This window comes from Aedes albopictus, chromosome 2 (genome assembly GCF_035046485.1).
Source record: "Aedes albopictus strain Foshan chromosome 2, AalbF5, whole genome shotgun sequence".
Lineage (NCBI taxonomy): Eukaryota > Metazoa > Arthropoda > Insecta > Diptera > Culicidae > Aedes > Aedes albopictus.
Window position 1 is genome coordinate 231,543,707 of NC_085137.1, and position 14,882 is coordinate 231,558,588.

The window sequence follows — 14,882 nt, forward strand, 5'->3', positions numbered from 1 at the left end:
TCCAAATGTTCTAGCGATAATGTCCATGTCGTCCGCAAAGCACACAAATTGACCGGATTTTGTGAAAATCGTTCCCCGGCTGTTGAGCCCAGCTCGTCGCATCACACCTTCCAGCGCGATGTTGAAGAGTAGACATGACCCAGACAACCAGTCATCGTATAAGATGTTGCATAAGATGATAAAGTGGAGGCCTTATGCGTGCATGCCGCCATTTAGGCGCATGTAAAATGTACGCATATCGCCTCCACTTTAACATCTTATGCAACATCTTATACGATGACTGGTTGTCTGGGGAGAGTCCGTCACCTTGTCGCAGTCCCCGGCAAGATACGAATGAACTGGATAGTTCACCCGAAACCCTTACGCAGTTTTGCACACCGTCCATCGTTGCTTTAACCTTTTGGAGTCGATTTGTTTTGCCGCTGTCGACGCAACCTCGCTGGTGTCGAACACGTTTGTTATGCTCGGTTTCATCGCCGGGGTCATATATGACCCCTCCGGCTCCAAAGGGTTAATCAGTCTAGTCAGCTTCCCAGGAAAACCGTTTTCGTCCATGATTCTCCATAGCTCTGCGCGGTCGATACTATCGTATGCCGCTTTGAAGTCGATGAACAGGTGTTCCATTGGGACCTGGTATTCACGGCATTTCTGGAGGATTTGCCGTAAGGTAAACTGGGTCACTGGGTCACTGGGTGTTATATGTGTTGTCCGTTGTCAGATTTTAGTATTGTTCAGTCTGTAGAGGCCGCAAGGTCGAAGACGATGTAAATTTCTTTTTTTTAAGTAGAAGAACATAAGACCTTCTAAAACTTTCGAAAAAGATACGACGAAGATGACAAAAAAAAGTTTCAAAATGTTTTTAGGCATTTTTCAGTTTTCGATGGGTTAATGGGCGAATGGGTGAACATAATATTTGCCTTAAGGCTGTTTGCAGGCGGAAACTTAGCCGGTTTATGTTTTTTAGAAAAAAAAACGACCATCTTAGTTTTCTCCGTAGATAATTCGATATCCAGCTTGAGAACCCAAGTAGACAAATTGTCCAAAGTGTCCTGTAGTGGTCCTTGCAAATCGACTGCTATTGATCCCGTTACAGAAACAAAACAGTCATCCGCAAGCTGTCTTAACGTGCAATTTTCCATGAGACAATCATCTAAAGCCTGTATCGGCAATAATCGGGACACAGAAATACAGCTGCAACTCTACAATAGATACATTAAAATTACTCAAATTTGGCCTAACAACATCTTAAGATGTGTTGATTACACCTACAAAATTTCATGAGAATCGGTGGAGTACTTTTTAATGTAGCAATGAAAGAGTAGAACGTGCGTCACTGAATTTTGTACAGCCCCTGGTTTTTCTTGTCAGCGATGTAACTTTTGAATTTGCCAAAGGAAATGGCTGAAATTTTGAACACAAAATTCTAAATCTACCTTTGTTGCATATGCAAATTACAAAAAAAAATCGATGCACTATCCACAATTTATTGTCGAAACATGTACTGGGACTGAACGTGATTTTGGCCCCTCAGACAGCAATCAGTTAGCACCCTTTATTGTTTCGATTGTACTATTGAAAGTGCTATACCAATAGCCATCAAATTTTGCAGCCATAATATACACATAATCAACTACCTTCTGTGAAAATTTCATGAAAATTGGCAGAGACATTCAAAAGTTATGAGTAGGCAAACATCGCACATGAAAAACACGAAAAAAATTTACTAACACTCACCCCTATCAACACCAGTAGCTTTCATACCAATTGATCAAAGTTGATGAAATTTTGCAAGAAAGTGTCTCTATAAGTATCATAACTGCTCACGAAATTTCATAATTATCATCACAGAACTTTGAACTGTAGCGTAAAAGAACCATCTATTATGCGAATTGGTCATGATTGTACAAAATGCTTAAAACCACGTCTGTTTGTTTTTCATCCTCAGTTAAAAGTAATGTATCGATTTTTATTAAATTTGGCACAAATAATAAACATACACCAAAGAGTTCTCAGTCAATTTGTTGGCCAATTTTACCGATTCATTACAGAGCTACAGCCGTACTTCTGTGTCCCAATTATTGCAGATACAGGCTTTATGTCTCTAACATAAATGTTGTAAAGAATGGGGCTTAGACATGAACCCTGGGGGAGACCCATCTAGCTAATTCGTGAAACTGTCAAATCGCCATGAGCAAAACTCATCTGCTTCTCAAAGAGCAAATCATACACAAAAATTGTTCAGAAGGCCACTTTCATGTAGTTTTTCGGAAAGAACATCGACAACAACTGAATCAAAAGCCCCCTTCTTATTCAAAAACACTGAGCCCATTTGCTGCTTTTATACACTACTCTTTGAACGCCGCTGATCTTTATTCACATTTATCATGTGAAATTTACGTTTGTTACGCAGCCTTTATCTTTTACAAACTTTTAACAAAGAGCTCAGGCATAATTATTTTCGTTACAAGAACACAACTTTGATCTGCATTTGTCTGTGATAAAAAAACTATCCAGTCACAATGAATGCGGTGAATACCATTTACTTGTTCAACTAGTGGTCTACCTATAAACGCACATCTGCCTTATGTGTAAATCTGGTGTAAATAACCTACTAGAGGTGGGACAACCTTGTGGTTCTGCATAGTAATATCTTTCCCCATAATGCACGTTCTCTCACCGGAAGCTGTTACAAACTATTGAAAAGTGCTGAAGCATCCTTTCGTCGTTTTATATTTTTCATTCAAATGATGGGAACATCCCAACAGGATGCCGCTTTGCGCGTGAAAGCACATTCATCACCATCAGGAAATAAACAGAAGGATTGTGCAATTCATTGATGTCGCTCTTTTTTTTCTGCTCTCTTTCTCATCCCACAGGCGCTGCAAAAATTTCAAAAGACACAGCAAGTCACCACCAAAAGTGGCATCGAGCAGGAAGATGCCCTGCTCAACGAATCCGCCGCGATGGAAACGTCCCTCAACCTGCAGATTCTGGAGCTGGAGAACGAAACCAAACAGCTGCGGCACGAGCTGGAACGGGTCACGAACGAACGGGACCGCATGCTGCAGGAAAACTCGGAAATCGGCCGGGACAAATCCGGCGCGGAAGCGGAACGGGCCCGGTTAAAGGCCGAGCTCAAAGACATGAAATACAGGGAAACACGAATGCTCAGCGACTACAGTGAACTGGAGGAGGAGAATATTTCTCTACAGAAGCAGGTGGCCAGCTTGCGGAGTTCACAGGTGAGGTTTGATGGGTAGAAGGTCGTTTTTAGATGCTGTTTCACGTCTTGAAAATCTCTTCATAGGTCGAATTTGAAGGTGCCAAACACGAAATCCGAAGACTCTCAGAGGAAATAGAGTTGCTCAACTCACAAGTGGAGGAGTTGGCTAGTTTGAAGAAGATCGCCGAGAAGCAAATGGAAGATGCATTGACCGCGCTTCAAGTAAGTTTTCTGATGATCATCCACTAAGGCATAGTTGGCAAAACGAGCGAACAAATCTGTTTTTTTTATTTGAAAGGATCAAAATAAAACATTTTTGATCATAATGCACTAGAAGCTTCAGATCACGTTAGGATCTTTGACAAAGTTTGTCTGCACAGCAAAGTTTATTATTATTATTTATCTTTATTAGAGAGTTTAATATACTGAAACTGGTTCGTATACATTAAAAAAAGTTTGTTTTCCAAATTTCATGTTTTCTAACATGCTTCAATTTCCATTTAAATGGAATTCAAACCACTTTTTCTTCGTTCTGGCAAACTAGCGGAAAGTTTCAAACATAACGCGGAATGCTGGAACGCAACTATTACACCCAAATGTTGTACCGTTTACCCGCATTACATTAGGTTGAAAATAAGCTGTACGGAAATCGAAGATAAAAACATTGAGTTTTTGCTCGTTTTTGCTGAATATTGTGCAATACCTATTAACTTTTATACAATGATATCCATTGTAGATTGAGCGTGAGCAAAAGTATGCACTGAAGAAGGAACTTGATACACATATCAATCGGGAATCGATGTACAACATTAGCAATCTGGCAATCAGTATACGGGGCATGGAGGAGAGCACGCTGAATAGCAGCGATTGTGAAGATGAACTGCCTACCCTGAAGTACGTATAAACGTTCTGGATCATTAACACCACCCTATCATTTTAAACCTAATCCCTTCTCATTCGCCTACCCCACAGAGACTCGACACTCAAACGGTTGGAAACCCTGGAGGCAGAGACGGCCGACCTAAAGTCACCCGACGGCACCAAGGTCGATCTGTTCTCCGAGATTCATCTGAACGAACTGAAGAAATTGGAAAAGCAATTGGAGTCGATCGACAACGAGAAGCTCAGCCTGACGGCCAACCTGCGAGAGGCTCAGCAGAATCTGGATAAGAGCCAGAACGAGATGCAAAACTTCATGGCCAAGATCACGCTGCTGGCGGCCCATGTGGATGCGCTGGCAAATCTCAAGAAGCAGATCGCGGCGGAGGACAAATTTGCAAGTATGTTGGTTTGGTTGATTGGAATTGCTTCTCAGAAGTAGTCACTAATCGTAAACAACAAAAATCTCTTTGAGATTGGTTCATTTTCAGACACTGTTAAAATTTAGTTTCCTTTTGAATTTCTTAGGTCACTTTTGTTAATAGGGCATGCCGCTATTTAAAAAAATACGATTTTTGATTAATTTGATCTCGTACTGTCTCCGCAGATGTGTCGAACAACAAGGACAAGGTGATGAACGACAAGCTGAACGAAGCCATCCTGCAATACTCGAATTGGTTCACACTCAGCTCGAAGGAAATCGACACCTTGAAGGCCGATCTAGTCGAACTGCAAAAGGGTCTGAACTGCTCAGACGCCATGGCTGTGCTGCGTAATGAAATTACCAACCTAAAGAATAAGGTACGTATTCCGAACCGATTACTGAAATATACCACTGAATGATCGATTTCATTTTCTCTTTTGCAGTTACTATCCTCAGAGCAGAAATCGCTGGATCTGCACAGTGACGTTCACGTGCTGACGACTCTGTCTCAAACCGCTGGCCAAAGTCTCAATTCCACCCGCAGCAATCTGGTGTCTCTCAGCGACGATCTCGCCCAGCTGTACCATCTGGTTTGCACAGTCAACGGTGAAACACCGAATCGTGTTCTGCTGGATCACAAGAATGACGATCTAAGGTTTGTACTGGATCTAAAGATTTTCCGTATTCCTGTATTTGTACTTACTTAACTTCTCCTTCCCAACCAGCTTCGACAACGATTCGCTGTCCGCCATTCAGTCGCAGCTCAAGTCCGACATCCTTACCTCGAAGCCGCATGTCTTCGAAGATCTGCAGGCGCTGAGCGATGCCGTCGAGATCAAAAAGTACGTCGACACGATCAGCGATCAGATCAAGTACCTCAAGAGCGCCGTCGAGCACACGATCGAGCTGAACAAGGACAAGGTCTCGGACGTGGCCGCCGGCGACAAGGACGCCAAGGAGGAGATCGCCGATTTGCATGAACAGATCATCAAGCTCAAGAGTTTGCTCTCGACGAAACGGGAACAGATCGCCACCCTGCGAACGGTACTCAAATCGAACAAGAACACGGCCGAGGTGGCGCTGACGAACCTCAAGTCCAAGTACGAGAACGAGAAGCTGGTGGTGAGCGACACCATGTCCAAGCTGCGAAACGAGCTGAGGATCCTCAAGGAGGACGCCGCTACCTTCTCGAGTAAGATTATCGCCAGAGTTTCAATACATTCTAGGATGGTTTTTAATGATTTCTGATTCCGCTTTCTTTCAGGTCTTCGGGCAATGTTTGCCGCCCGTTGCGAAGAATACGTTACGCAGGTCGATGAGCTGACCCACCAACTGTCGGCTGCCGAGGAGGAGAAGAAAACTCTGAACCAACTGCTGCGGTTGGCCGTGCAGCAGAAACTGGGCCTTACCCAAAAGCTGGAAGAGCTGGAAATGGACCGGTAAGTACTTGGATGGGCAATTGCGCAATATGTATATATTTTCTTGAATTTAATGTCAAAGGCAATGATGTCGCAGTTTTCGGCGAGATCCGAATGAACTGGATAGTTAATCGTGGTTTTGATCAGTCTGGTTAACTTCTCCATAAAGGCGTTCTCGTTCATCCTTCGCCGCCACACACCGTTCTCCTGCACGCCGCCGAAGATCGTCCTTAGCACGCGTTGCTCGAAAACTCCGAGTGCTTGCAGGTCCTCCTCGACCATGGTCCATGTCTCGTGTCCGTAGAGGACCACCGGTCTTATTAGCGTTTTGTACATGGTGCATTTGATACGTGGGTTAATCTTTTTCGACCGCAGTTTCTTCTGGAACCCGTAGTAGGCCCGACTTCCGCTGATGATGCGCCTCCGAATTTTACGGCTCACGTTGTTGTCAGCCGTCAGTAAGGATCCGAGGTAGACGAATTTCTCCACCACCTCGAAAGTATCTCCGTCTATCGTAACATTACTATCCAGACAGATCCGGTTGTGTTTGGTTCCGCCTACCAGCATGCACTTTGTTTTTAAGGCATTCAACACCAGTCCGACCTTTGTTGCTTCGCGTTTCAGCTCTGCCACCGTTCTAAATGTTCTGGCGATAATGTCCGCAAAGCACACAAATTGACCGGATTTTGTGAAAATCGTTCCCCGGCTGTTGAGCCCGGCTCGTCGCATACCTAACACCTTCCAGAGCGATGTTGAAGAGTAGACATTAAAGTCCATCACCTTGTCGCAGTCCCCGGCGAGATTCGAATGAACTGGATAGTTCACCCGAAACCCTTGAGCAGTTTTGCACACCGTCCATCGTTGTTTTAATCAGTCTAGTCAGCTTCCCAGGAAAGCCGTTTTCGTCCATGATTCTCCATAGCTCTGCGCGATCGAAACTGTCGTATGCCGCCTTGAAGTCGATGAACAGGTGATGCGTTGGGACCTGGTATTCACGGCATTTCTGGAGGATTTGCCGTACGGTGAAGATCTGGTCCGTTGTCGACCGGCCGTCGAAGAAACCGCCTTGATAACTTCCCACGAACTCATTCGCTTTAGGTGACAGACGACGGAAGATGATCTGGGATAGCACTTCGTAGGCAGCATTCAAAATAGTGATCGCCCTGAAGGTCTCACATTCCAAATGGTCACCTTTCTTGTGAATGGGGCAGATTGTCCCTTCCTGCCACTGCTACGGTAGCTGTTCGGTTTCCCAGATCCTGACTATCAGCCGATGCAGACAGGTGGCCAACTTTTCTGGGCCCATCTTGATGAGTTCAGCTGCGATATCATCTGATGAATGAGCTGATGGATCCTTAACTTTCCTCAGCGTGGGAGTTGGTTCATGCACTGGCGTCGCCGTTTCCTCCGTTGCCGTGGTCTCCCGTGCCTACGTTCTGCCCGCCATTCAGGTGCTGATCGAAGTGCTGCTTCAATCTTTCGATGGCCTCACATCCGTCCGTCAAGGGGCCTCCGTTTTTATCCCTGCATATTTCGGCTCGCGGCACGAAGCCGTTGCGGGATGCGTTGAACTTCTGATAGAACTTCCGTGTTTCTTGGGAATGGCACAGCAGTTCCATTTTTTCAAACTCCGCTTCTTCCAGGCGGCGCTTTTTCTCCCGAAAGAAGCAGGTCTGTTATTTCCGCTTCTGTTCCACGTTCTGTCGGGCCCCTTGCTGCAGCATTACTGCCCTCGCTGCGTTCTTCTCCTTCAAAGCCGTTCTGCACTCTTCGTCGAACCATTCGTTCCGTCGATTCCGTTCCACGTACCCGATGGTGCTCTTGGTTGCGCCCCTGTATGTCACGATAAAAGATGTTCTCAACTCACGTGTGTTGTCGCAACTCTGGTAGATGACATGATTACCTCTAAATGTTCGCACCATTAGTTCTGTCCAACACACCTCCTGCAGCGCTACGATGCCGAACCCGCGGTTCTTCAGTAGATCGGCAAGTATACGGATGCTCCCAACGAAGTTGAGAGATCGGCATTTTCACGTACTGAGTTTCCAATCGCAAGTCCTTTTTATTCGCTAGGGTCGTTGCCGTTGGTCTTGGTTCGTATTATTCTGTTGCTGATTTTCCGTTACACCGTTACAATGTTTTTTTTACGACTGGCTCGTAGGGTCGGACACCAAACCCCTACTTTGTGGAGGACCATCGTACACAGTTGAGATTACAGTCCTTCCCTGGTACTCGGACGTTGATCATCCGCCCCTAACATGGGGATCAGACGCTGTTGTGAGCCGCTCCTCCTGGAGAACAGACGCTCAGGTTTGCAGAAGCAAACCCCTTTCCCTGTCATCCTAAGACCAAAGCTCCCACCGGCATTGGTTACCCGATTTTCCTAAAGGTTGCTCGAAGCCCAGCCGGTGCTACATGGGGGTAAGGATAGGAGTCGCTGGGCTAGTGTTCTCAATGGTATCTGTATTGCGTGGCTTTTACCATGCCCTGGGAAATTTAAGTCTTACTCAAATTTGCCCAAGAGAATCATGCACAGGGGAGGATTCGCCACAGCAGCTAATTCTAGATGAAATAGCGATGAGAACATCGCCGCCACGAGTCTTTCTGCTATTTCGTTGGTTCCTGTCATTTCTGAAGACTTTGTAGGAGTTTCCATAAAGTTGAGGAGATATAATTTGCGCATCGAGCCAAGTTTGCGTAAGTACAATTACATCACAATGCCATGCCGTCACTGCAAGGAAGAAAGCGTCAATATTGGTGCGCAATCCACGTACAGTGACCCCACACCGATGAATCATTTTAATTGTGTACACTATTTATGAATCACCATGTTGATCAAATGAGTGATCCATAAACTGTGATCTTTTTTGCCGATTCATAAATTGTGGGGTCACTGTACATTCTGGTAGAAAAACGACGATTTGTGTCCTGTTTCTTCATCACTGATGCTCTGCGAGGATAAGGTCCTGTCGCAACTATAAGTACATCGATAACTTGACTCAGGGTTCATCTACTACTTCTTCAGGACACATGCTGTAAGCTTTACCTGGAACAGCAGTTGCTTCATCTGTGGTACCGACGGGTTTAGAGTTGAGACATTCTATAAAACGAGATGACTATTAAGATGGATAGTATCCGTACTAGCTTCGCTGCGACATATACATTATACAAATTTATCTGTACAAACAGGATTGTCAACAAGACAATTCGGCACCAACATTTCAAAAGGGCGTAACTGCATTTGGAAGTAATACCTTCTTTCAAAGCTGTAGGTCGTACTGCCTCCCTTACACTCAAACCACCGTGGTTGTCGGAAAGAGGAGAGTTTTTCCCATCTGGTACTTGTTATGAAAACGTGGAAATCATAACACATGATCCACAGCTTTAAAAGAAGGTGATGATTCCAAAAGCAGTTACGCCCTTTTGAAATGTTGGTGTCGAATTTGCATGTTGATAAATGAGAGTTTTGGGTGCAGCTTGATGAACACCAGGTAGTTGTCAGAGTTAACAATGGTGTCGATGGTAGCGCCACATTATGTCCTGATGTCGATAATGGCGGAAAAAATCCGTCAATGAATCAAAACGTGGTTGATTTGTAATTTCGTCTGCTGTGCCGATCCCCAGGTGTAACCTTGGTTAACGATGAGAGGCTGTGTTCGAAGATGAAGCTACAAATGGTCATGGTACTGAATTTTTCAATTTTTGGATTGAAACATGCTTATGCTTGGTTCGAAACATGTTTATGCTTCTTCTCAGTAAACAGGTGTCTTCTCCACCTGTCCTCTCTACAGAACCGAACCACCAGCGTAATGATTACTATAATTATATCATTTCCTTATCGTTCCAGTGAAATGCGCCACGTCCGGCGACCGGCGATGCCAGCCCGAGGCGGTGGCAAGTCCGCCTTCTCCCGCGGAGTTCCCGCTCGCAGCAGCAACCAGAACCCGAACAACAGCAGTAACAATCCGAACCAAGCATTCTTCTAACATAAGGTTAGCGTACAGCGTAAGATCTTAGCCTTTCTTTACACTCTGCTGAAGATGTAAAGAGCCGTTGAACGTCGTCCAACATGTTTTGAGTTTCATCTCTAAGGGCCGTTCCCCCTCGTGTGGGGATTTCCATCTTCCTTTCGTGAAGATCGGGAATACGCGCGAATCCTTCCATCCAATCAAAAATAGGTTTTCTCCTAGTTTACCCATAACCGTAAGCTAAATTGTTTACCAGTGCATCCGCATCCACGCGCATCACATTCCTTCGGGAAGTGCTGGATGGGCTCTGCGTCTCCTCACCTGCTCTTTTTGTACTATACACAAACCGGAGGTCGAATGAACTTTAAATTGTAAGTCAGAACTAAATGTGCGACGAGTGAATGAAGAAGCATATATTTTTAATAATATTATAGGACAACGGACGACGGACGCGTTCCGAAGAACGAAATCGGAACGTAACCCGCAGTCGGGAAAATTGCATACCTAATACGAAAGTAAGGCGAATGTGTGAAAGTATATCGTTAATTTATTTTGATAAGACTATAATATATTATTACACGACAACAGTGGCTAACAAAAAACCAATACATATTTGAACAGTTTATTATTGCTATTTGTTTAGGGATCAGAAAGGGGAAGATTGAACACTGCCTTGTATAGGCACAAGCTGTACGCGAAACATAGAAAAGCTGAAGGGAAGTACTCCGTTTGGTATAAAGTTCTTTTGGTAAACTTCGTTTTGCCATGCAACCATGAACAGAACGGCCAATTCGAAGAGAAGAAACATGTTTAATGTTATTTCAAGCGATTTTTCGCCAAATGGAGCACTCCTAGCCGGAATAATATTATTCAATTTTTAACATTTCTCGGGATTTACCTTGCATGTATTTGCAAGGTAGATCTAATCATCGAGGGGATATATTTACTTATGGACATAAAATGAGAAATAAATAATTATTGTCAAACAATAATATGTTATAGAAGAGATTGGAAAAAGTTGTAGATATTTTTTCGGTTATCATTTTGCGAATGTCAGTGCAATACAAATATATTTTACAATTATGATTTTGCTTTGTTTCTTCATTTTGTTTGATGGTAAAATTATCGATTGATTAGAATTCAATACTATATGCCGAGAAGAGTGATAACTTTCTCAGATCCTATTTTAAAATTGGACCAAATCTATTTTAGGAAACTACTTAGAACAAAAAACATGCTACCGCACTTACTACAAACTAAAGTCTATCGTATTTGCTCCGTTCGTACTTTTTTGAGAAATATTCGTATCTAAATTGTGATTTTACCAAATACGGAGCACCACGTTGCTCACCTATTTTGGTCTAGAATTAGTTTTGATTGATCGTGGTGGTCCGGAGCAGTCTGTTTTGTATCTCTCAAGCGTATGTACATTTGGTAGCTTTTTAACACACCCTGGCAGTTGATAGTGTAGCTCATACGTAGAAAATAACCAAACTAGCATTAGAGCTTAGGTTTGGAGAACTTAGTGCTGTAGAGTCTAATCCACAATAGCTTATTGATGAAAACGGTTAGGTTTAGCGAATAACAGCAAGCATTAAACACGGACTATTCCTTGGAATTAAAATGCGTGTTTTTTAGGAAATTGATTTGCAAATGTTGAGATTCCAGCTTGATCTTAAAAAGAATTAGAGGAAGGTGCCACCAACTCTTCTGATCGCATAATTTTACCAACCTTGTTTCAGTTCGAATACGAGGACGACGGAAATTTCTCGAGTGTGTACGATGTAATTGATGGAGTGACACGATGTCGTTTGGTATGAAAACCATTGAATATGTTCTTCTTTTGATAACAACACTAAGTCAGAACTAAGATAAGTAAGAACTAAGATCAATCAGATCTGCAGATTTGTACTGTGTCAACAACATTATGGCCATCATGTCAAATTTAAATTATACCAAACATCGTTTTATCGAACAATCAGAGCAGTTTTTGGGTTTCCTCGTCCTGTGCTTCATCTTATCATTTCCAGTTTAAATCAAACTGCCGAAAATGTTGAAACTAGAATCGTACTGAATGAAAAATATCACAAAAACTTACACTGTGACAAAGCAAAAAGCAAACATCACGATTCTGTCCTCACGTTAAAAAAAAACGATATTTTTTCTATCAAATGAAGAGCGTCCAAAACTAATTGTCAAAAGAGTAATAAATTCCAATTTAAGAGTAAGGATAACAAAGCAAACAAAAAACGAACAAATTTATTTGTGAACACAATAAGAGAAGAAAGAAAAAACGAAGAAAATCACCGAGCCATTTATTTATTTAACAAATTAAGAAAAATCTGAATTTAAATCTAACTGTGTGTGTGCGTTGAGAACTTACTGAACAAATCTCACTGTCCCATGGGAACACACAAAAAAATGTCCACCAGTCCGAGTCGATTTTGCATGGGATACAGACAAAACCGCATGATGCCACACACTATTGAAGAATAAATTAATCACCGTCCCTTTTTACGAGATCGAAGTAAAAGTAAAAGCATAACAATTCGTGTGTGTACGTGTAATGTAAGCAGTTAGTAGGAAAATCAATAATCTCATTTAACTGATTGTTTGAGATTAAGGTAACTGTTAATTGTTAAACATATTAAGATATCGTGTGAATCAACCAACAACGTTTTTAGTTTGTTGATCGTTTGGCTTTTTTTAGGATGCACAACGCTCTGGCAAAAGACCGCGTTAGCTAGATACATGGTGCTTCAGATTAATTTTTGCTTAATGATCCATATTTTTACTCATTTTTGGTACCAGGTTTGGCCCTAGTTGTTCCTTATTTCAACGTATTAGAAAGATTTATGAATGTTCAAACAAAGAACAACTACGACCAAATTAGGTACCAGTAGCTTTTCCAAATGGCTTGTAATTGATTATCAGTGAGAAAAAAAAATGTATAAACAAATCGTACTGAAGAAATCGAGAAAAGCAATGTTTTCTTTCCAAGGAACACGTCGTTGCTCACAAGCAAACATACCTAGTTGATTAACCGAACAACAAAGAAGTAAACTAATTCCATCTTACATGAATGAAACGAAAAAAAAAGGAGTAAAAGTTACTGTCCAAAATAGAGAATTAATCACATTCTAGAGATTTTAGTAGCCATAGTCTACCAACATAATGTAGATGATAAGTTCAGTCCGGAATATTATCTGTAGCGAGGCCATTGAAGCATTGAGTCATTTCTCGCTCCGAAATAGAACATACCCTAGCATTTTGGGAACTAATCTAAACAGAAGCATTAACTGAAATTTGTTCTGTAGATAGTGATTCAAAGCATACCGCAATCGTATCCATACAATGACTACAACACGATTACTCAAATTACTAGGCATCGGTATTTCATTTCTTAATCAATTTGTTGATAGTTACTGCATTAGTACCCAGTTCTAACGTTGTCAGAAATGAATCGTAGATTTACCTACTAGTAGACGTTTACATGTTTTTCATGCGCAACCCAACAGTCCAGACAGACAGGCTCTAAAATATGCGTACACCGATACAGACAGGACCGTTTTTGTCCACCCTTAAAGAACAAAACATTGGAAAGAGAACACAATGCAAAAGATATTCTAAACACACTGATCCTCAAGCATGATTTTTTTGTTTTCAACTTTTCCTATGCGTTTCTCCTTTTAGTGCAGAGCAGTAAAACAGGATTTCCGTCACATCACAAACTATTTGCGTGAGTGTGTGTTTCGACGAGCTTGATAGCTAGAGCAATAATCGTTTGTAATATTATTTAATTCATATGCAACAAATGCAAGCAAGCGGAAGTCATCATTTTGTGTTAGATTCTCTCCCCTTTGGAACCCAGCAAAGCAGAGATACGAGGTTTGATAATTATTAAAAACACACTTAGGAGCACCTTGACCGTTTCTGTGTTTGCAGCAGCAACTGGAGGCAGGGTAGTAATTATCATTTGCTAACTTATATTAATTTATTGTATCTCATTAAAAATGAACGTCAAATATAATGAAAAAGTCTATATTGTAAAAGTCTTACACTGCAAAAAGACCTTAAAATATGAAACATTTACTTTTTTATATTCGGATAGAATTGAAAGAATGCTAAAATAGACGTAGGATGACAATCTCACAATGGTCGAAAAAAAATAAAGTACGGCCAAAACTTGTTTTGATTGATATAAGAGATAAAAGAACTAAAAATAATATCACAAATTTACTCCTGGAACATCATCATCATATCATATTTAGATTTTGTAAGATCTAACCAATAGCAGGGAACTATTCGTTTGATCTTGAAATATCAAAATTTGATATTGTTCAGATGTTCTAGGAACATTTTTTAGATATTATTTTCAGATCTTGTATCTCTTTTTTTTATTCTTCAATCACTTAACCTAATTTACAGCTCTTAGTTTTGCTAGCAGCTGTCAAGCAGTCAGCATCGCAGCTAATAATCGTTGATATTTATCTTCGATTTCGCCGGTTTTTGTCCGTTTTTTTTCGTTCCTTCGTTAATAAAGTGGATCGCAGGGATCGTGAGCATCCTAACGATGTGGTGGATGGCAGATCCAACATAATTGTCCGTCGTAATTATGATAAAACCAAACCGTCGCAGTCCTCACTGTCGGTAACCTCAAAGATGGCCGAGTGTGATGTCGATCAGGTCAAAAGGCGAAAGTTGACGAACGATAATATGCCGCCAGCGGCGGTGAATGAAATGTCTTCTTATCAGTCAGTGCAGCCGTCGATTGAAACACGGAACATGTTCGAGTCCCTGTCTGATTTGGCTCCAAACGACGACAGCGCGGAGAATGTTGAGTCAAACGCTGCAGCAAAGAAAACAAAAGCAAGCAGATTACCTCCAATTTCGATTATCAACAAAGGCACAAGGCAAACCCGGGAGCTACTCAACCTAGCTAATATTCCGCAAACAAGTTATCACATGAA

At 42.0% G+C, this 14,882-nt stretch overlaps 1 protein-coding gene across 1 annotated transcript in view; it reads left to right on the forward strand.

The window, feature by feature from the left end:
- The window catches only part of LOC134287962 (protein bicaudal D), a 77,016-nt gene extending 63,018 nt beyond the window's left edge, over positions 1 to 13,998 (forward strand). Inside the window, exons 3-11 of the mRNA XM_062851318.1 lie at positions 2,877 to 3,242; positions 3,308 to 3,445; positions 3,960 to 4,117; positions 4,196 to 4,503; positions 4,710 to 4,903; positions 4,970 to 5,181; positions 5,252 to 5,718; positions 5,791 to 5,965; positions 9,792 to 13,998. Of these exons, the coding sequence (XP_062707302.1) occupies positions 2,877 to 3,242; positions 3,308 to 3,445; positions 3,960 to 4,117; positions 4,196 to 4,503; positions 4,710 to 4,903; positions 4,970 to 5,181; positions 5,252 to 5,718; positions 5,791 to 5,965; positions 9,792 to 9,930 (2,157 nt within the window). The 3' untranslated portion in view covers positions 9,931 to 13,998. The remainder of the gene's footprint in view (positions 1 to 2,876; positions 3,243 to 3,307; positions 3,446 to 3,959; positions 4,118 to 4,195; positions 4,504 to 4,709; positions 4,904 to 4,969; positions 5,182 to 5,251; positions 5,719 to 5,790; positions 5,966 to 9,791) is intronic.
- The last annotated feature ends 884 nt before the right edge of the window (positions 13,999 to 14,882 follow it).